Consider the following 22,322-nt stretch of genomic DNA (forward strand, 5'->3'; position numbering starts at 1 on the left):
CTATTTATATTTTAAGTGTGTATTAAGAGAACATTTTCTGCTTTGCTTTATTTTTGTCTAACTCTCCCACTATTTGATGATTCATTTTATAAGGCAAATTAAAGTTGATTTGTATATGTTTTATATGCACTATAGACCCCCCCCCCCCCCCTCCCGACAAAACACAAGCCATGTCGGGTTCCATTTTAACACAGTTGTGGCTCACCTATTTCTGCCTGGGCCAATCACTTTTTTCCTTGCTTCTTGATTGATTGGACATTTGCCCTCTCTTCTGCAATCACTAAATTATAAAAGTGTGAGAAAATCTTCCACAATTAAAAAAAAGAAATCCTTTCTGCAAAAGTGCAAGTTAACTTTTAGAGGCCTTGGGCGGATTAAAAGAATGAAGCTAAGAGGCATCAGAGAGGTGAGCCAACTGCTCTTGTGTTGCACAAATATTTTCTTTTGCATGAAAACATGTCATCAATTATGCAATTTATTGTACATTTTTTTGAGAAAATCACAAAGCCCAAAACAGGCTCTTCCAATACCTGCCGCTTGATCGAGTTACTACAGTGTAAGAATGCTAGTATTATACCTACATCTGAAGAAAATTGTTGCAGGTTCTTTATGACCAATAAAAATGTTATACCATGTGTTTCCAGAGCTGAGATGTGAAAGGATCTTTGTAATCGCACTAGCTGATGGCCTCACACTTTTTTTTTTAATTGGTGCAATAGCACAATAGAAAGCTTCCCTCAGAACTAACAAGGCAAATGTGACCCAATATCTGTAGAATGCAACAGCAAAGTCTGAAAAAAAAAGTGACAAACTTCGCAGTAAATCAAAGCAGCAGAAATTGAGGCCACCTCTACCTGAAAATTGTTGATTAAACAAGAGTGTATGGTTGCCATTGGCTACTTGTCACGCTGCACTGGAGCCTCGACTGTTGCATGAAATATGTACAAACAGAAACAGCGGAAATCATGAAATATAAGACACTCCCAGCCAGTCCCAGAGAGCACCGTGAAGTCAACAGAAATCTTACAACAGGCAACAAAAGCTTGCTCCTTCACAAAATATTCTAATTTCGGTGCACGGAATAAGGCTCAGGTCATGCACCTGCAACTTTTCAGACCAACCCAGTTTTGTTTGCAGAAAGAACTAGGAGCGGAAGGTCCGAATCTCTGATTTTGAAATAAAACAAAAATTAAGGCCCAAAGAACCGCTGATCACAGCTTCAGCTCCTTCTACAGGAATATCAGTCTCTCTTCCTCCAACAAGTCAGTCGTGTTTACTGAACATACGCACAACCTTTGGCTGACAGGCCCAGCCAGGACCGTGTAACCTGCCAGGCAATGTACACCACAGAAGCCGGCCCATTAATCTGTTTTCTTATTATAAAACAGCTTTCGGTAAATTCCTGGCTGTGTTGCATTACAATGGAGGGTTGTTTGACTTCTTTTATATAGCCAAATTATACAGAATATATTTTGTAAGCTCTTTTATTTTTTTAACATTAAATTTTTATTGGAAAAAAAATGTTTTTGTTATTTCCAATGCAAATTACAAAAGTATACCTTTTAAACTCACAAAAGAGTGCACACAGAATTTGGAAGCTCTTTTAATTTGATTCCAATTGCAGAGAAACAGCGATCCGAAAGTGTGCAAGTGCAGTGGAAGCCACGTTCACGCACACTTTCATTCACTAGCGCACATCATGAGAAGCTTTGCATACATTAACAATCCTGGCCAGATCTCAGAAGAAAAAAAAAATGAGCTTAGGAAAACTGGGGGATCCCTCTCCCCCCTCAGCAGTTTAACTATTCACTGCACAGATCAAGGAGTCTGGCGGAAATCCTGTATATAATAAATGTAAACCGTTTGGTTGTACCACAGAAAGGCAATATATCAATCCATGAGCATTTATTTCACAGAAATCTCCACCTCCATTTGATTTCTTCAGATCATGGAGGTGGGCAGGCAGTTCTCACCCAGCGCAACATACAAGAAGTTTCAGTGAAATACGTATTCACCGAACCTTGTGTCACTTTCCTGAGTGTTAGTCCATATTGCTCAGCTCAGTCCTGTGACCTGCCTGGGGCAAAGTTTGATGTCTCTGCTTCTTTAAGTCTCTATAGGCCTGAATTACCCGATCTCTCTCTTCCGCCATCATCCTCTGTCGTGCCAAGGACACCGTGGGTGGCTTCGTCACATGCAAGGGGCTCTTTTGGTCTAACAGGGATTTCAGAAGAAGCTCTTTCTCCCCAGGCTTCAGAAAATAGAACAGAACAAAAATATTAATTCACTATCGTAGCATAAGACAAACAAATAAACCCTTAAGCAGTAGAACAGGAGGAAACCCCTTTTCAGTCCCTGAAAGCTCTCCTCCACACCCCTATCTCACATCATACCTGTATCCACTGTTCCATAAGCATTCCCCAAACCTCCCCACCCAGGATCCTCCTCCGTTACACAGAGGTGGTAACCACTCTTTTCACTCACACTCCTCCCCTCAAAATGCCCCTTCAAGCAGGATTCAATCCTTCACATAACCACCCCAAATGCACCAACCTGGTTTGACCACATAGCCTCCCCAAACAGCGAACAGCTTGCTGACAGAATACATCATCTTCCACAGGCCAGAATCAATATTTTTATTAAGCTTTTCATGAAAACTAGGTCCTGAAAGTCCTTTACAATAATAATTAGGGTGCTACCATGATTCAACAGACACAGAAAGGGACACAAAGTTGAGCCCTTCCCTCGAAATTCCCTGTTCTCCAGGTAATAAAGGAAAGGGGAAGGGACTTGATATACCGCCTTTCTGTGGTTACAATCAAAGTGGTTAACATATTATATACAGGTACTTATTTGTACCTGGGGCAATGGAGGGTTAAGTGATCAAAGTCTGCTGCACTAACCACTAGGCCACTCCTCCACTAGCAACATTCCACGTAGAATCTCAATAGTAGCAACATTCCATGTAGAATCTCAAATAGTAGCAACAGAATCTCAAATAATAGCAACATTCCACATAGAATCTCAAATAGTAGCAACAATCCATGTAGAATCTCATCCTCCACTAGCAACATTCTATGTAGAATCTCAAAAAGTAGCAACATTCCATGTTCCACTGCACTAACCACTAGGCTACTCCTCCACTAGCAACATTCCATGTAGAATCGCAAATAGTAGCAACAGAATCTCAAATAATAGCAACATTCCACGTAGAATCTCAAATAGTAGCAACAATCCATGTAGAATCTCATCCTCCACTAGCAACATTCTATATAGAATCTCAAATACTAGCAACATTCCATGTTCCACTGCACTAACCACTAGGCTACTCCTCCACTAGCAACATTCCATGTAGAATCTCAAATAGTAGCAACAGGATCTCAAATAGTAGCAACATTCTATGTTCCACTGCACTAACCACTAGGCTACTCCTCCACTAGCAACAATCCATGTAGAATCTCATCCTCCACTAGCAACATTCTAAGTAGAATCTCAAATAGTAGCAACATTCCATGTTCCACTGCACTAACCACTAGGCTACTCCTCCACTAGCAACAATCCATGTAGAATCTCATCCTCCACTAGCAACATTCCATGTAGAATCTCAAATAGTAGCAACAATCCATGTAGAATCTCATCCTCCACTAGCAACATTCTATGTAGAATCTCAAACAGTAGCAACATTCCATGTTCCACTGCACTAACCACTAGGCTACTCCTCCACTAGCAACATTCCATGTAGAATCTCAAATAGTAGCAACAGAATCTCAAATAATAGCAACATTCCACATAGAATCTCAAATAGTAGCAACAATCCATGTAGAATCTCATCCTCCACTAGCAACATTCTATATAGAATCTCAAATACTAGCAACATTCCATGTTCCACTGCACTAACCACTAGGCTACTCCTCCACTAGCAACAATCCATGTAGAATCTCATCCTCCACTAGCAACATTCTAAGTAGAATCTCAAATAGTAGCAACATTCCATGTTCCACTGCACTAACCACTAGGCTACTCCTCCACTAGCAACAATCCATGTAGAATCTCATCCTCCACTAGCAACATTCCATGTAGAATCTCAAATAGTAGCAACAATCCATGTAGAATCTCATCCTCCACTAGCAACATTCTATGTAGAATCTCAAACAGTAGCAACATTCCATGTTCCACTGCACTAACCACTACACAACTCCTCCACTAGCAACATTCCATGTAGAATCTCAAATAGTAGCAACAGAATCTCAAATAATAGCAACATTCCACGTAGAATCTCAAACAGTAGCAACAGAATCTCAAATAGTAGCAACATTCCATGTAGAATCTCAAATAGTAGCAACAATCCATGTAGAATCCCATCCTCCACTAGCAACATTCTATGTAGAATCTCAAATAGTAGCAACATTCCATGTTCCACTGTACTAACCACTAGGCCACTCCTCCACTGGCAACATTCCACGTAGAATCTCAAATAGTAGCAACAGGATCTCAAATAGTAGCAACATTCCATGTCAGCACTTGCAGCAGTGGCAGATGCTCTACCTCACTCACCCCCTGCTCCCAGCCTTCTCTCAGCGCTATGTTTCGAGCTGTGTCCTCCCCCCTCCCCCTGCCTCCATGTCCAACACCATCATGCCCTCAGCATCATAGTGCAAAAGGGTGACTCTAGTCCAAGACAGCAGACGTTGCTGCCTGAGTTGCACCATTGCCACTGGCCTCCCCCTGCTGCAGTCAAACCAAGCTAATTTCTGGGAACGCCTCAACCCACCCATGGCCACACCTCCTTTTCAGCTGCGCGTGATGAAATATAGGTGCCCATGTAATATAACAGGGTTAGGTCAGATGCATGCTTAACTCCTGATTTCTGCCAATTAAGTGCTTGTTAACGCCAACAACTGATTGTTAACACTTGACTGATCAGTTTACGCACACATCTGGGATCCGCGCCCACCTCTGGGTGACCTCTATTGAATCCGGGGGTTAGGGGGTCATTTTATAAAAGGTCGCCTCGAGCGTTAAAACGCTTCCGCTAAGCACAAATTCTATATCGGCAATTACGTGCGTATCATCCTTACAGAACCCTAGTGCGTCCACATTTTAGCACCTAAATTTAGCGACGAGCACTTACGCCATGACAAAGGCTAGTGAAAATGCTCGCACATGTGCTGAGGACGCCCCTGACCCATCAATCCCCCCCCCCCCCCGCACATCCAAAGCCCCCCCAGCAGCTGCAGGCTAAAGAAAGTGTTACACTGTAACTGCGAAATACTGCCAATTACCACCTAGTAAATAGTACCAATTACTGACTAATTTAACAATTAAGTTATGGGCATAACTGCCATTATTCGATACCTGCACATGAACATGACCACACAAGTTTATAGAATTTGGGCGATAATGACAGGGACAGGTTTAGGGCTTGGTAGCAGGAACTCTCAGATTAACAAGAGATATGTGTGTGTTGGGGAAGGCAGTGGGACAGTTGCCATTAGACTGAAAGCTTGGTGGCTTTTTGATATCCGAGCATTATTACCTTTCCTTTCACAGCACTCTTTCTGGGTTTGGCTGTGAGAGACGGTGGTTGCATTGCAACCTCTCCAAATTTCACCTGATCTGAAAGACAATATATGTTGCACAATCATAAAAACAGCAGGTCACAAGGTTTGTTTCGTTTTTAACTAGAAAGAAGGAGAAATGACATCTTGCCTGATAATTTTCTTTCCTTTAGTCCTTAAGACTATTTCAGAGAAGCAGGAGTTGTGTCCATCATCCAGCAGGTGGAGATAGAGAACTCAGAATTGTGGTGTGCTCTAGACCTGTACCCAGCTCCCGCAATTCAGTATTTGCCAGTAACCAGCAGTAGCACACAAGAAGGTAGATGCGAGAACATATCTGACATCCTCTCCCAGCATGCCACCACATCCAACATAATTCACAAATCCTGGAGGCATCCGAAGAGAAACCAGTCCTGAAAAAAGGAACTCAGCAACACAGAGAGAGGTATAACCAGTAGAAGAAAGGTGAGGACCCATTTAGAGTAGTGTGTTCAGTTTTGGAGACCATATGTTACTAAGGATGTAAAAAAAAAACTTGAAGTGGTTCAGAGAAAAGTGACAAAATTGGTATTGAAACTGCGCTGCAGGATGTAGGAGAGACTTACTGACCCGAACATGTCTATTCTGGAGGAAAGGAGAAACAGGGATGATATATGGTAGACATTCAAATATTTGAAAGGAATTAATCCGCAAATAAACCTTTTCCAGAGATGGGAAGGCGCTAGAACGAGAGGACATGAATTGAGGTTGAAAGGGGGCAGACTCAGGAATAATGTCAGGAAGTATTTTTTCACGGAGAGGGTGGTAGATACCTGGAATGCCCTCCTGCGAGAGGTGGTGGAGATGAAAACAGTAACGAAATTCAAAAAAAGCGAGGGATAAACATAAAGGAATCCTGTTTAGAAGGAATGGATCCAAGAAACAAAGCCATTACTGGGCAGAGTTCTATGGTCTGTGCTCTGACCGTGTTTTGACAGATTCAGCTTCAGAAGCTGGAGAACAAGGTCAGCGCTGGGCAGACCGTGGCTGAATAGATTTGGAAGGGATGGAGTGGAGCTGTTGGGGCTTCGACGTTAACTTCAGAAATTTTAGAACAAGGACAGTGCTGGGCAGACTTCTACGGTCTATGCCCTGAAAATGGCAAGGATAAATCAAGACCAGGTATACATATCACATACCATATGTAATGAGATTATCTTGTTGGGCAGACTGGATGGACCATTCAGGTCTTTATCTGCCGTCATCTACTATGTTACTATGTAGAATGAGTGTCACTAAACTCCAGGGATTCCACCTGAACCTGCTTAGGATCAGGAGGGAGAAGAGAAGCAGCAGCAGGGACGCAGCTTGACTCTGCTTCAATTAAAAAAAAAAAATCTGACCCATCAATAGAACAAATTTGGGTGAAAAATAGGATCTCTGAGGCTCAGCCTGACAGCTCGCAGCAACAAAAGACTCTGCCTCCTGAGAGGATCGCATGGAGAGCTCTGCTGCCAACACTCTCCCACGAATCCAAAATAGCTGCTGTTCCCGCAGTTTCCTGAAAGGGATCGTAGGGAGACCGAGAATCAGCGGCTGGGAACTTGGGAGCGGCATGGCCCACAGCACGAACAGTGCTTCACCACCTCTGCAGGCACCTCCACAGGCCCAATGTGTGGGAGGAAGGAAGGACAAAGCACACTGCACTGGGAGGGAGCCACTAAGCAGTTGAGACTCAAACAAGAAGCAGCCACAATCAAACTACCGAATAGGCAATTTTGTTGTTGTTGTTTTTTTTTTTTTTTTTTGGGGGGGGGGGGGGGAGGTTGTGCACATGCTGCTGGCACTTACCCCAGGCCCCTCCCCTCCCCGATCAGTGCTTCACTTATGGCCAGTCTCTCTCACAGCCCCGAAGGCAGATGAGCAAAAATCCACTCTGCAATGCCTCTTCCCTCTTACCCCCCCCCCCCCCCAATCCCACAACAGGGAAGGGATGGAGACCAGACAGAAACAGAAGACGGGGGAAAAGGAATAGGGGGCACGAACAGTGACCTAGGTATGAAACCCCGTGAGGCAAGGAAATCCTCAAGTTCAACTGGGAGCCAGATGATCAACTGGACCAGGAGCACCACTGGGGGAAAAAAAAAATCAGGAGCTGCGGAGCCCACCTTCATCAGACCTGCTGGAGATAGAAAATACTGAATTGTGGGAACTGGGTACCGGTCTTATAGAGCACACCACAGTTCTGAGCTCTCTATCTCCACCTGCTGGTCAATGGACACAACACCCGCTTCTCTGAAATAGTCTAAGACAACAAGGAAATGTGTTTACGTCTATGGTACACAGTTTGCTCTTGACTGAAAAGATGAAATTTTCATGTATAAAATGATGTATAAAATGATGTGAAGCTGTTCCTGTTTCCCCCTGCTGTGTGCACACATCCCACCCAACCTCTCTCCTATTCATTTGCTTCAGGACCTGCAAATTCCAGACTGAAAAGAAACAAAGGAGGCAGGTTCACTTACAATCAAAGTTCTGCATCCAAAGTGAATAACATTAGAACAATGTCCCTAAAATCGAGTGTAGTACCGGAAGACTGGAGGGTAGCCAATGTTACTCCGATTTTTAAGAAGGGTTCCAGAGGAGATCCGGGAAATTATAGACCGGTGAGTCTGACGTCGGTGCCGGGCAAGATGGTGGAGGCTATTATTAAGAATAAAATTGCAGAGCATATACAAAAACATGGACTGATGAGACAAAGTCAGCACGGATTTAGTGAAGGGAAGTCTTGCCTCACCAATCTAATGCATTTTTTTGAGGGGGTAAGCAAACATGTGGACAATGGGGAGCCGGTTGATATTGTATATCTGGATTTTCAGAAGGCGTTTGACAAAGTGCCGCACGAAAGACTCCTGAAGAAATTGCAGAGTCATGGAATCGGAGGTAGGGTATTATTATGGATTAAGAACTGGTTGAAAGATAGGAAGCAGAGAGTAGGATTGCGTGGCCAGTATTCTCAGTGGAGGAGGGTAGTTAGTGGGGTCCCGCAGGGGTCTGTGCTGGGTCCGTTGCTTTTTAATGTATTTATAAATGACCTAGAGATGGGAATAACTAGTGAGGTAATTAAATTCGCCGATGACACAAAATTATTCAGGGTCATCAAGTCGCAGGAGGAATGTGAACGATTACAGGAGGACCTTGCGAGACTGGGAGAATGGGCGTGCAAGTGGCAGATGAAGTTCAATGTTGACAATTGCAAAGTGATGCATGTGGGTAAGAGGAACCCGAATTATAGCTACGTCTTGCAAGGTTCCGCGTTAGGAGTTACGGATCAAGAAAGGGATCTGGGTGTCGTCGTCGATGATACGCTGAAACCTTCTGCTCAGTGTGCTGCTGCGGCTAGGAAAGCGAATAGAATGTTGGGTGTTATTAGGAAGGGTATGGAGTCCAGGTGTGCGGATGTTATAATGCCGTTGTATCGCTCCATGGTGCGACCGCACCTGGAGTATTGTGTTCAGTACTGGTCTCCGTATCTCAAAAAAGATATAGTAGAATTGGAAAAGGTACAGCGAAGGGCGACGAAAATGATAGTGGGGATGGGACGACTTTCCTATGAAGAGAGGCTGAGAAGGCTAGGGCTTTTCAGCTTGGAGAAGAGACGGCTGAGGGGAGATATGATAGAAGTGTATAAAATAATGAGTGGAATGGATCGGGTGGATGTGAAGCGACTGTTCACGCTATCCAAAAATAATAGGACTAGAGGGCATGAGTTGAAGCTACAGTGTGGTAAATTTAAAACGAATCGGAGAAAATTTTTCTTCACCCAACGTGTAATTAGACTCTGGAATTCATTGCCGGAGAACGTGGTACGGGCGGTTAGCTTGACGGAGTTTAAAAAGGGGTTAGATAGATTCCTAAAGGACAAGTCCATAGACCGCTATTAAATGGACTTGGTATAACTTGTCTGGAATGTTTTTACGTTTGGGGAGCGTGCCAGGTGCCCTTGACCTGGATTGGCCACTGTCGGTGACAGGATGCTGGGCTAGATGGACCTTTGGTCTTTCCCAGTATGGCACTACTTATGTACTTATGTACTAGACAGAGCAAGGAAGTGATATTTGATCATACTTATTCCCTTGCAAAAGTTTTCTAGAAACACTAACATTCATGTTAAGCCTTTTCTATTATTAAAGGCCCCTGGGATACAGAAACCCTCCACCCAGGGAGGCTTAAAAGGAATATCCTGCTATTTGCCCCTTGCTCCCGACTAGATCCATTTAAGATTCCCAGGCACAGCCCAAGTAAAGCTTACCTTCAAACAGCTCCTTTTCCAGCCTCATTTCCTTCTTCTCTTCCTTTTTCCTCAAGAATTTATCTAACTTTTTTCTGTCAAAGCTGAAATGACACAAAATAATTGAAGGCTGAGCACATAAAACTCCTAAGAGCAGCAAAACATGAAGAGCTGGTGACTCTTTGCTCCCTTTGCACAATGAACTAAATGTATTTATTTATTCCGTCTGTATCCCGCATTTTCCCACCTACTGGTAGGTTTCCATGTGGCTTACAAGGGTAACGAGTGGGGATAACAAATTGTTGAATGGGGTTAAACAAATCGATAGATACAGCAAGAGATGATAAGAGGTGTCTCGCAGAAGTACTAGGATAGGCAACGGCCTTAGGAGATTCAATTGGGTTTACATGAGTCATTGTTGGAGAATTACAAAGAGAGGATTTTTTTTTTTTTTTAGTTACATTTGTACCCCGCACTTTCCCACTCATGGCAGGCTCAATGCGGCTTACATATACAGGTACTTATTTGTACCTGGGGTAATGGAGGGTTAAGTGACTTGCTCAGAGTCACAAGGAGCTGCCTGTGCCTGAAGTGGGAATCAAACTCAGTTCCTCAGTTCCCCAGGACCAGAGTCCATCACCCTAACCACTAGGCCACTCCTCCACACATGAAGACGAGTTAGGTTGAATTATATTGGTCTGGCCATAGTCCTTCGGTGGACAGAGGGTACGAAGTACATGAGGTAGGTAGGGATTTAAGATTGGAGAGTTGAAAGGGGAAGTGTTTTTTCCCCAAACCTGAAATTTTCACAGGTGGACCCAAATTATGCCTACACATAATGAAGCCCCAGTTTAATATATACATGTGGAATCCAGCTCTTGCACCAGATTTCCTCCCTTTAAAACACTGTGGGATGGCAGCATGCAGCAGAAAAGATTAAGAGCACAGGATCTCTGAAGGGGACATATTCCCAGACTCAGAGCTAACTGCATATGTCCCCCCTACCCCAGCAGTTAAAAAAGTTAATAATCTACTTAGATTGAGGAGAACCTTCAGTGCATGGAACCCACCAGAACTCTGGAGCTTAAAATCTGAATGAAAATGCTGCTCATTACTCGCTTCAATAAACCATCATCAGTTTTCCCTCGGTAAAAGTACTCGTGCAACCAACTAGCCAGAACAAACCAAGTGCTTACGAAGGATTAAAAGTTCAAGTCATACAGTGATGAAAATTCACTCTCACAATGACCTACAACCCTTCAGTATTGCTCTGATTTATATGAGAGTAGCCAGGAATTAGAATGTATCCAGTGGTAGAAAAAGCAAAACACTTATCTTCATATATATAAACAAAGCCCTTATGGTATATCATTTGTATTCTGCCAACATTTATCATATTTCTGCCACACACACACACACACTCTCTCTCACACTGTGTCTCACATACACACTTGCACACACTCTCATTCTCACACACACACTCTCTCACAAACACACTCACACCCAGACTCTCTCTCTCGCCCACACACACACTCTCTCTCTCACACTGTGTCTCACATACACACTTGCACACACTCTCATTCTCACACACACACTCTCTCACAAACACACTCACACCCAGACTCACTCTCTCACACACTCACACTTTCACTCTGACTCTCAAACAGTCACTCTCACATACACTCTCCCAAACATACACACTCCGAGGAAAACCTTGCTAGCGCCCGTTTCATTTGTGTCAGAAACGGGCCTTTTTTACTAGTTTATCATATTTCTGCTATATATTGTGCTGTTTTTAATATGGATATTCTTATACTGTGTGTCATATCATTACTATTGCTAGGATTTAACTTGCCAAGTTTACCTCACGGATTTTATGTTTATCATCTGGTCATTTTACTATTGTTACACTGTTAACACAATGGAAATTGTTTATGTCAAGTTGTAACATAGTAAATGACGGCAGATAAAGACCTGTATGGTCCATCCAGTCTGCCCAACAAGATAAACTCATTTTACATGGTATTCGATATTTTATACCTATACCCGAGTTTGATTTGTCCTTGCTACTCTCAGGTCAAAAAAGACAAAAAAATAGAACAGGAGGGTAACAGAAGAAGTGGTTTATTACAAGTTACCCGACGTGGCCACGTTTCGCCCTCAGGCTGCGTCAGGGGTAAAAAAACTAATAGGGGTAAAAAGCAAAGTGAACCCCTAAAAGTAGTCCTACAACCACCTTACATAAGTGCTTCCCAAGCTTACTCAGCAAACTTCACAATGCTATGTTGACTGGCAGCATCCTTATCTAATCAGTTACGATAAGAGCGGAGACTGTAGAACTCTGCCCAGCACTGGTTTCGCTTCCCAACTACCGGTGTTGCCACCCAATCTCCGCTACAATTCCGTGGATCCATTCCTTCTAAACAGGATTCCTTTGTGTTTATCCCACACATGTTTGAATTCCATTACCGTTTTCATCCCACCACCTCCCACGGGAGAGCATTCTATGTATCCACCACCCTTTCCATGAAAAAATACTTCCTGACATTAGTCCTGAGTCTGCCCCCCCCCCCCCCTTCAACCTCAATTCATGTCCTCTAGTTCTACCATCTTCCCGTCTCTTGAAAGGGTTAGTTTGCGGATTAATACCATTCAAATATTTGAATGTCTGTATCGTGTCTCCCCTGTTTCTCCTTTCCACCAAGGTATGCATGTTCAGGTCGGCTGTACACTGTCTTGAGTGAACCTCTCCATAAAGCTAGTTAATAAACCCGATTACTTAATACATGCATAAAAAGAGCTGGAACATTTCAGTCTTGCCTTAAATCCATATCTACTTTAACAGACAATGCCGCCTGGTGGGAGTTACAATATAAATTTTTGCTGCGTCTGCACATATCACCGCACAGAGCGTTTAAAGCTACAATGCGAGAGTCTGATGAGCGTCCAAAATGCATGCACTCTCCTGCCCATTTGGGGCACATGTATTGGGTTTGTGCTCCAATTAGCGCTTTCTGGACTGAGTTGAGCAGACATGTATCCCAAATGTGGAATTGCACACGGCAACCAACCGCCAGGCAGCTGTTTGATTTATTCGAGATACAGAGGCCGGCTCCAGCAGGATTCAGGGCATTCCTGAAAAGAACAGTTTTAATGGCAAAACGTGTCATTCTGCAATTGTGGTTGGTAACAGATCAGCCGAGTATATCACATTGGAGATCAGCAATGATTCAAGCATGTGCTATAGAGAAAAAAGGAATTAAAAACTTGGCCTCAAAACCTGGTCCCCCTTTTGGGACACTCTTACTCCTGTAACAAAAAGCAAGATATTGAATTCATAAGTTGCTTAGAAGGGTTAGGAAGAGAGGGAGAGGAGGGGAGGGGGTTGAGACAGATTGAAATGTTAAAATGTTTCAGACAAAATGATTATTGTATTGAATGGTTTTTGAATATTTAACTGTCTTGCATTGTCTTGAAATAAAAACATCTAAGACTCACTCTTTCTTTCTCTGGGATTTGGTTTTCTGGAGATTCTTGTCCATCACTCGTTCCTTTTCAGGTTCCCGCTCTAATTGATTTTTGGTAAGGAACATCACGTGCTGTGTTGCTCTGTCCATTCGACTCAGGTACCCATCCACAGATTCCCCCTTTTGCCTCTTAAATTTAGGAACTGGGATATCGCTTTGGAATCCTGGACCATGCTTGCTCCTGATCGCTTGAGAAAACAAAAGAACCCCACTTACAAAAGAGGGCATTCAGCACTGGAGTCACAAAGATATTAGGTAATACTCCTGCCAAATACTAATAATTTAGCTGTCATGATTCAGCTTTCCTAGATGACTTTCCTATCTGCTACTTGGTTTTCCTTTGGGTTTTGGACCGGATTATTTGTCTTTCTAAAGATAAGCCTGAGACAAATCACATTTCAGTGAAATGGGAACAGATCAAAACAAAACACTGTATAAAACTAAACAAGTGAAATTAGAAATGTACATTCACCAAGGCAAAATGCCCTACTTCAAATTAAGGTCTGCTTTTGTCACTCAATAGTTTCTACGCATGAGGATACGCTCAATTGTACCAGGTCATTAGGTTCAGGCTAAATTAAGTCCTCCCTCTTTCTATCTTCTAGGACTGGTAACTCTGTTTTCCTGCTTCTCCTACGGAAATCAAGACCTACAAATTGACGGGATAACAGGAAAAAATTATCTCAATCTGCCTTCAAGAGATGAAGCCGTTAGTTAGGTCACTCTATTATAGAGAATTGTGAATTATTTAATGATCGGGGCAACTATACCTGCAAATAATTTAGGGGCCCTTTTACTAAGCCGCGTAAGCGTCTACACGCACCCAACGCACACCAAAATGGAGTTACCGCGTGGCTCTTGCGGTAATTTCATTTTTGGCGCGCGTGTAAAAAATAATTTTTATTTTCGGACGCTTGACAAGTAGCATTTGACGCACATAAGTCATTACCGCCCAGTTACTGCGTGAGGCTTTACCGCTAGGTGAATGGCTGGCGGTAAGGTCTCAGACCCAAAATTGACGCACGGCACTTTTCACTTTGCCGCACATCCATTTTCAGCAAAAAAAATTTTAAAAGGCGGTTTTTTTTGCAGGTGCGCTGAAAAATGATTCTGTGCACGCCTAAAACACGCGCCTACACTGCCACAGGCCATTTTTCAGCGCAGCTTAGTAAAAGGACCCCCGAGACTCATTGCAGATATTTCTCGTATATTTATCTTGTGCCTTTTCATTGGTAGTTTAAGATGAGTTACAGTTCGTAGGCCCGAGACCACTTGGGACGCTTATGTGGCTCCCCAGTTCATGTTAGCCTACAACCCAATGTTTTACCCTGGGACTGACAAAGGAGCATTCACTAGATGGTATGGGGAGGGCTTACGAACATGGGGACAGTTGTTTGAGGGTGATTCCTTGTTGTCCTTTAATGAGGCTGTGGCCCGATTCCCGGTGGTGGGGAGGGACGAATTTGCTTATCAACAGGTATCCCATTTTCTCACCACAAGGGCAGTTCGGGAGGTGGTCGCTAGGGAGAAGCTGCCTATGGAAGCAGTATGTGAAGGACCAGCAACGACCCGGGGTCTAATTTCTCGCCTCTATAGCTGCATTCGACTGCAAATGCCAAGATACACACTTCACAGAGGGAGTTGGCAGAGGGAGCTGGGCTTAGAGATGACAAAAGCTGAGTGGGAGAGGATAGAACGGATAGTACTAATGTACCCTTTAAGGAAAATGCTATAAAGGTACTGTTTAGGTGGTACTTGACACCTGAGCATCTTCAGCGTATATACCCTGCATCGTCAGGATTGTGTTGGAGGGGTTGTGGGGTCAAAGGCACCATGGGGCATATATGGTGGGCCTGTGTAAGGATACGGGCCTTTTGGAAATCAATCCAAAGTAGGTTGCAAAAGTGGCTGGGGTGCCCGATCCCTTGGAATTGAGCCTTTTTTCTGTTTTCAGCTAAGGAGACAAGCCTTTCACAAGATCAGCGGACATTGACGCGGTATGCAACAGGTGCGGCTAGGATTGTAATTGCCTCTTGCTGGCAGCAGTCTAAGACTCCTCCAATAGCGAGATGGCTCTCTAAACTAAGATATGTTTGTGAGATGGAGAGGCTCATAGCGGAGCGGCGTAATCAGACACATAGGTGGCACACGATTTGGGAACCTTTTATCAGACATGCATAGTGTAATTGGAGGTGGAGGTTGGGGCCTTGGATGCTGGTTGGCTTCAGTGTGGGGGGGGAATACGTAGGGAGGGGGGAGTTGGGGATTCAGGGGAATGTTGAAAAGTTCACAAAATAATGAAGTTATAATGTGCTGTTTATTGCAAGTTGGAATAGTAGTTTCTGGCATTCTTGATGGTGCTATGGATAATGTTTATGTATACATAGCCTTCGCATTGCATTTTGTATCATTTATTCTAATCGATAATAAAGACTTCATACAATTAAAAAAAAAGATGAGTTACAGTTCAGATACAACAGACGTTTTCCTGTCTCCAGAGGCTTAAGAGCTAGATTTACTAGAAGACAATAGTGCATTTGCTTATATAACAGGAAATACTCTTCAAAGATACTCAGCATCTCTCTGTGTTCCACACCTGACAGAATCTCATAATTTTTCCAGAAAAAGGAAATATAACCTACCAGCTTTTTTCTTTTTTCTCTTTGGTTCCTTCATTTCTTTCCTGCTCTTCATGATTTCTCGCACTTTGAAAGGGATTTCCTGATCATCCAGGTTTTTTGGTTTAGAGTTCACCTTCTTTTTCTGTTTGCTAGATAATTAATGTTAAAAGCAATGTTGTGGGTCAGCTTCTGTGAAAAGCCATATTATTATATAATTCAAGAATTAAGGATAATCAGCCAGTAGAAGATAATCAGATTTTAAAAAATGGTTACAAGCGTGATTTTTTTTTTTTACAACCGTGAAAGTGGTATTTAAGAAACAAATCCAAGGTCACCTGCTTTTCTTCTGGCCAAACACTGCATCAGTGATTTGTAACACTAAAGTCTGCTGGAGTACGCATTCCATGTATTTCAGAGCAAGTATGTTATTTTTTGGTTTTTAGAAATAATGCAAAACAAAACATAAAGATAAAATGATTCCTTTTTATTGGACAAACTTTATCCATTTTTTTGATTAGCTTGGGTTGGGTAAAAATTCAGCTAGAGAAATATCTGAACAAGTTTAATATTTTACATACAGCACAGTCAGGTTTTCATAAGGAACACAGTCCTATGCTCTCTTATGGCCTTTGGGAAATTGCTATTGAGCCAGGGACGACAAATGATAGTTCTCCAGTTCAATCTTTCCACTGCTTTCGATCTGGTAGATCATGACCTATTGTTGAACATTCTCAGTAAGATTGGTTTAACAGCTGCTGTTTTCTCCTGGTTTCATGGTTTTCTAACTAGCAGGTGGTCATAATAAAGAATGAATCATCCAACTGTGAAGTTCCACAGAATGCGCCCCTCTCTCTGATGTTAATAATGTTCTACTGCAGTCCCTCGGCTTTCAATTGGATAAGCTAAGAGGTCCTCTTACTAAGGTGTGCTAATGGATTTAGCATGTGCTAATGATTAGTGTACACTAAATAAGAAAGCCATTATATTCTTATGGACGTCTTAACTGTTAGTGCACCTTAGTAAAAAGGCCCCTAGGTTTCAGGTCTTTAATATATGCAGATATCACCGTAATGATTCCAGTTAGTTATGGTTGAGTTGAGACACGTGGAGGCTCATTTAATCACACAGTCTATGTGCTTTGAAAAAGGGCACTAAAATCAACTAACATAGTAGATGACGGCAGAAAAAGACCTGCATGGTCCATCCAGTCTGCCCAAGACAAACTCATATGTGTATACCTTACCTTGAATTTGTACCTGTCCTTTTCAGGGCACAGACCATATAAGTCTGCCCAGCAGTATTTCCCGCCTCCCAACCACCAGTCCCGCCTCCCATCACCGGCTCTGGTACAGACCATATAAGTCTGCCCTCCCCTATCCTCGCCTCCCAACCACCACCCCCTCTTCCCCCCAACTGCTCCGCCACCCAATTTCAGCTAAGCTTCTGAGGATCCATTCCTTCTGCACAGGATTCCTCTATAACTAACTATAACTCTATAACTAACATGTTATACTGATACCATTGAGACATGGACTCTCAACCATAACTCAAGCTAAATAGAGAAAAGACCAAATTTCTACTGGTGGCTGCTGCCAATCATCCTTGGACCAATTTATCCTTTCAGTTAGACGAGGACCATTACTCATTGGAATCCACAACTTGTATTTTAGGGGGTTCAATTACATAACCTCATCAATGGAACATCAGACAGACATCTAGGTTAAAAGATCTTTTTTTTTTTTTTTTAATGAAGAAATTGCATTCCATCAGGAAATATTTTGATCTGCCTAGGTTCACTTTGATAGGTCAGGCACTTCTGTTGTCCCGACTGAATTATAGTAACAGTGCTTATATATGTTGTGCAAAAGCTGTGCTTAAGAAACTACAAACTATTCACAACACGGCAGTTAAGCTTATTTTGATGCCAAAATGTTTGATAGGATGACTCCCCTCTTTGTTCGATTGCATTGGCTCCCGGTTGAGGCTGGTGTGAAATTTAAAATCTGTATGATGGTCTTTAAAATATTTTATGGGATAGCTCCTGCATCTCAGTATCACATGGCAATTTGCGTAACTGCTTTAGCAATCAGATGAAATTAAGTTTTCTTACTGCAAAAGGTATTAAATCTCTTAAACGTGCCAAGTCTTCACTTATGTATTGAGTGGTTTTGATATGGAATTCTCTTCCAGGAGCGATGCCTAACGGATCATCTGTCATTTAGACAGGAAGTTCAAACCTTTTTATTTTGGGACTACTGGATTGATCATTAATTATTTTTTTGTAGATATGACACTATGTTAATTCCCTGCTAGTATTATTTGCATTTCCTGGGATGTTCCCAGTTTCTTCTATGTGACCTACTTTGAACTGTATAGGTATCTGCAGGATATAGGAATTGGAAAGTAAGTAAGGCAATATCTTCTTAGGGTCAGAAGTGAGCAAAAGATGGCAAATATCGTAATATATAAGTGAAACATAAAAGCATTCCAATGGCAGTCTCAGGTGGAAACGTAAGGGCGGAAGGGTGAGAAATAGGGAGAGATGGTAGGTGATCAGAGTGTGACAAAACTGTATAGTTTTATGGTTTAAATGTGATAGGATTAGGAACCCTAAAGTGTTCTCCTACTGAGGTGTCATCCTGTGTCGATTTCCAGAAATGACAAGTTACTCAGTTTCAGGTTGAAGATTTTTGGGACAGTCCTGGTTTTGAAATTACATCTACTACTACTTGTCATTTCTATAGCGCTACAAGGCATACGTAGCACTGTACACCATACACAAAAAATGACAGTCCCTGGATTTGTAGTGTCTAATTCTTCCGTTTGCAATAATGCACCAGGATGGGATGGTCAAATCTAGGACTGTCCAAAATCTGCAGCCTGGAACTGGGTAACTTTATCCACAGTTCTCCCCAGATCTCTGCTAAGCAGCCCAAGTTTATTTTTTTTATTTTGTTACATTTGTACCCCACGCTTTCCCACTCATGGCAGGCTCAATGCGGCTTACATGGGGCAATGGAGGCTTAAGTGACTTGCCCAGAGTCACAAGGAGCTGCCTGTGCCTGAAGTGGGAATCAAACTCAGTTCCCCAGGACCAAAGTCCACCACCCTAACCACTAGGCCACTCCTCCACTGTTGCTACTATTTGAGATTCTACATGGAATTCCACTAGCAACATTCCATGTAGAAGTCGGCCCTCACTATTGTGGCCGCACAGACTTCTGCTTCTGTGAGTCTGACGTCCTGCATGTACGTACGTGCAGGACGTCAGACTCACAGAAACAGAAGCCTGCGCAGCCTTCTACATGGAATGTTGCTAGTGGAATAGCAACATTCCATGTAGAATCTCCAATGGTATCTATTTTACTGTCATAGTAATGCTTGAATGTTTTCACTTATATACACTGTCAGCTAGCACATTTGCTTATTTCCGATCTGACGAAGAAGGGCAACCTTCGAAAGCTAATCAAGAAATGTATTAAGTTATGTCCAATAAAAAAGGTATCATCTTATTTTCTTTTCCATGTTTTATTTTGTTTGATTTCTATAGATTCTATATGGAATGTTGCTATTCCACTAGCAACATTCCATGTAGAAGTCGGCCCTTGTAGATCACCAATGTGGCCGCGCAGGCTTCTGCTTCTGTGAGTCTGACTTCCTGCACGTATGTGCAGGATGTCAGGCTCACAGAAACAGAAGCCTGCGCAGCCTTCTACATGGAATGTTGCTAGTGGAAAGTAACAGGATAGATCATAAGGAATGCCAAGCCAAATGCAAAGCGGAGATAAGGAGGGCAAAAAAGGACTTTGAGAAGAAATTAGCGTTGGAAGCAAAAATACATAGTAAAAACTTTTTTAGATACATTAAAAGCAGGAAACCGGCCAAAGAGTCGGTTGGGCCGCTGGACGAAAATGGTGTTAAAGGGGCGATCAAGGAGGACAAAGCCGTAGCGGAGAAATTAAATGAATTCTTTGCTTCGGTCTTCACCGAGGAGGATTTAGGGGGGACACCGGTGCCGGAAAGAATATTTGAAGCGGGGGAGTCGGAGAAACTAAACAAATTCTCTGTAACCTTGGAGGATGTAATGGGTCAGTTCAGCAAGCTGAAGAGTAGTAAATCACCGGGACCTGATGGTATTCATCCCAGAGTATTAATAGAACTAAAAAATGAACTTGCGGAGCTACTGTTAGAAATATGCAATCTGTCCCTAAAATCGAGTGTAATACCGGAAGACTGGAGGGTAGCCAATGTTACTCCGATTTTTAAGAAAGGTTCCAGAGGAGATCTGGGAAATTATAGACCGGTGAGTCTGACGTCGGTGCCGGGCAAGATGGTGGAGGCTATTATTAAGAATAAAATTGCAGAGCATATACAAAAACATGGACTGATGAGACAAAGTCAGCACGGATTTAGTGAAGGGAAGTCTTGCCTCACCAATCTAATGCATTTTTTTGAGGGGGTAAGCAAACATGTGGACAATGGGGAGCCGGTTGATATTGTATATCTGGATTTTCAGAAGGCGTTTGACAAAGTGCCGCACGAAAGACTCCTGAAGAAATTGCAGAGTCATGGAATCGGAGGTAGGGTATTATTATGGATTAAGAACTGGTTGAAAGATAGGAAGCAGAGAGTAGGATTGCGTGGCCAGTATTCTCAGTGGAGGAGGGTAGTTAGTGGGGTCCCGCAGGGGTCTGTGCTGGGTCCGTTGCTTTTTAATGTATTTATAAATGACCTAGAGATGGGAATAACTAGTGAGGTAATTAAATTCGCCGATGACACAAAATTATTCAGGGTCGTCAAGTCGCAGGAGGAATGTGAACGATTACAGGAGGACCTTGTGAGACTGGGAGAATGGGCGTGCAAGTGGCAGATGAAGTTCAATGTTGACAAGTGCAAAGTGATGCATGTGGGTAAGAGGAACCCGAATTATAGCTACGTCTTGCAAGGTTCCGCGTTAGGAGTTACGGATCAAGAAAGGGATCTGGGTGTCGTCGTCGATGATACGCTGAAACCTTCTGCTCAGTGTGCTGCTGCGGCTAGGAAAGCGAATAGAATGTTGGGTGTTATTAAGAAGGGTATGGAGTCCAGGTGTGCGGATGTTATAATGCCGTTGTATCGCTCCATGGTGCGACCGCACCTGGAGTATTGTGTTCAGTACTGGTCTCCGTATCTCAAAAAGGTATAGTAGAATTGGAAAAGGTACAGCGAAGGGCGACGAAAATGATAGTGGGGATGGGACGACTTTCCTATGAAGAGAGGCTGAGAAGGCTAGGGCTTTTCAGCTTGGAGAAGAGACGGCTGAGGGGAGATATGATAGAAGTGTATAAAATAATGAGTGGAATGGATCGGGTGGATGTGAAGCGACTGTTCACGCTATCCAAAAATACTAGGACTAGAGGGCATGAGTTGAAGCTACAGTGTGGTAAATTTAAAACGAATCGGAGAAAATTTTTCTTCACCCGTGTAATTAGACTCTGGAATTCATTGCCGGAGAACGTGGTACGGGCGGTTAGCTTGACGGAGTTTAAAAAGGGGTTAGATAGATTCCTAAAGGACAAGTCCATAGACCGCTATTAAATGGACTGGAAAAATTCCTCATTTTTAGGTATAACTTGTCTGGAATGTTTTTACGTTTGGGGAGCGTGCCAGGTGCCCTTGACCTGGATTGGCCACTGTCGGTGACAGGATGCTGGGCTAGATGGACCTTTGGTCTTTCCCAGTATGGCACTACTTATGTACTTATGTACTTAACATTCCATGTAGAATCTCCAATAGTAGCAACATTCCATGTAGAATCTCAAATAGTATCTATTTTATTTTTGTTACATTTGTACCCTGTGCTTTCCCACTCATGGCAAGTGGGAATCAAACTCAGTTCCTCAGGACCAAAGTCCACCACCCTAACCACTAGGCCACTCCTGGTTCTTACCACAGTGTCTGCTGGCTGCATAAATTTATAGTCCTCAAAACCTCGATGAACTACAACTCCCTGCATGCAAAGCGGCGAAACTGGGCCTGGATCCGCCCCCAGCATTGGGCTCCAATGGGGGCTTCCTATAATTTCTCAGCCGCGTTTCCTGTGCTCAGGGCGGTAGAGTCCGACCGTCTGTATCGGGCACAGCCCTCTTAACACTACCACGTACCTGTGTGGCTGCCGCAAAGCCTCACGAACCTTCCACCCTCGTTCCGCCTTCGCCGCCATCATAACGACTACAGGAAGGAAGTTCGTCGCGCGACCTCCGACCTAAGCTCAGCCCGCCCACCTGCCCCAGTGCCTTCAAGCTATTGGCCGGGAATCCTCGCGCCCCTTACAGAGAGGACGCCAGCCAAGCCTATGATTGGTTCG

General features: G+C 43.2%; 1 protein-coding gene across 1 annotated transcript; it reads right to left on the reverse strand.

Annotated features, from left to right (window-relative positions):
• Positions 1–1,587: 1,587 nt before the first annotated feature.
• CCDC137 (coiled-coil domain containing 137) lies at positions 1,588–22,187 on the reverse strand. The gene is made up of 6 exons (XM_030208559.1): positions 22,120–22,187; positions 15,998–16,125; positions 13,327–13,543; positions 9,850–9,932; positions 5,537–5,616; positions 1,588–2,251 (listed from the first exon to the last, which is right to left on the reverse strand). The coding sequence occupies exons 1-6, from the start codon at positions 22,179–22,181 to the stop codon at positions 2,042–2,044; spliced, it is 780 nt and encodes a 259-aa protein (XP_030064419.1). The 5' UTR covers positions 22,182–22,187; the 3' UTR covers positions 1,588–2,041.
• Between the last annotated feature and the right edge of the window lie 135 nt (positions 22,188–22,322).

The sequence above is a fragment of the Microcaecilia unicolor genome, chromosome 6 (genome assembly GCF_901765095.1).
Source record: "Microcaecilia unicolor chromosome 6, aMicUni1.1, whole genome shotgun sequence".
Taxonomy (NCBI): Eukaryota; Metazoa; Chordata; class Amphibia; order Gymnophiona; family Siphonopidae; genus Microcaecilia; species Microcaecilia unicolor.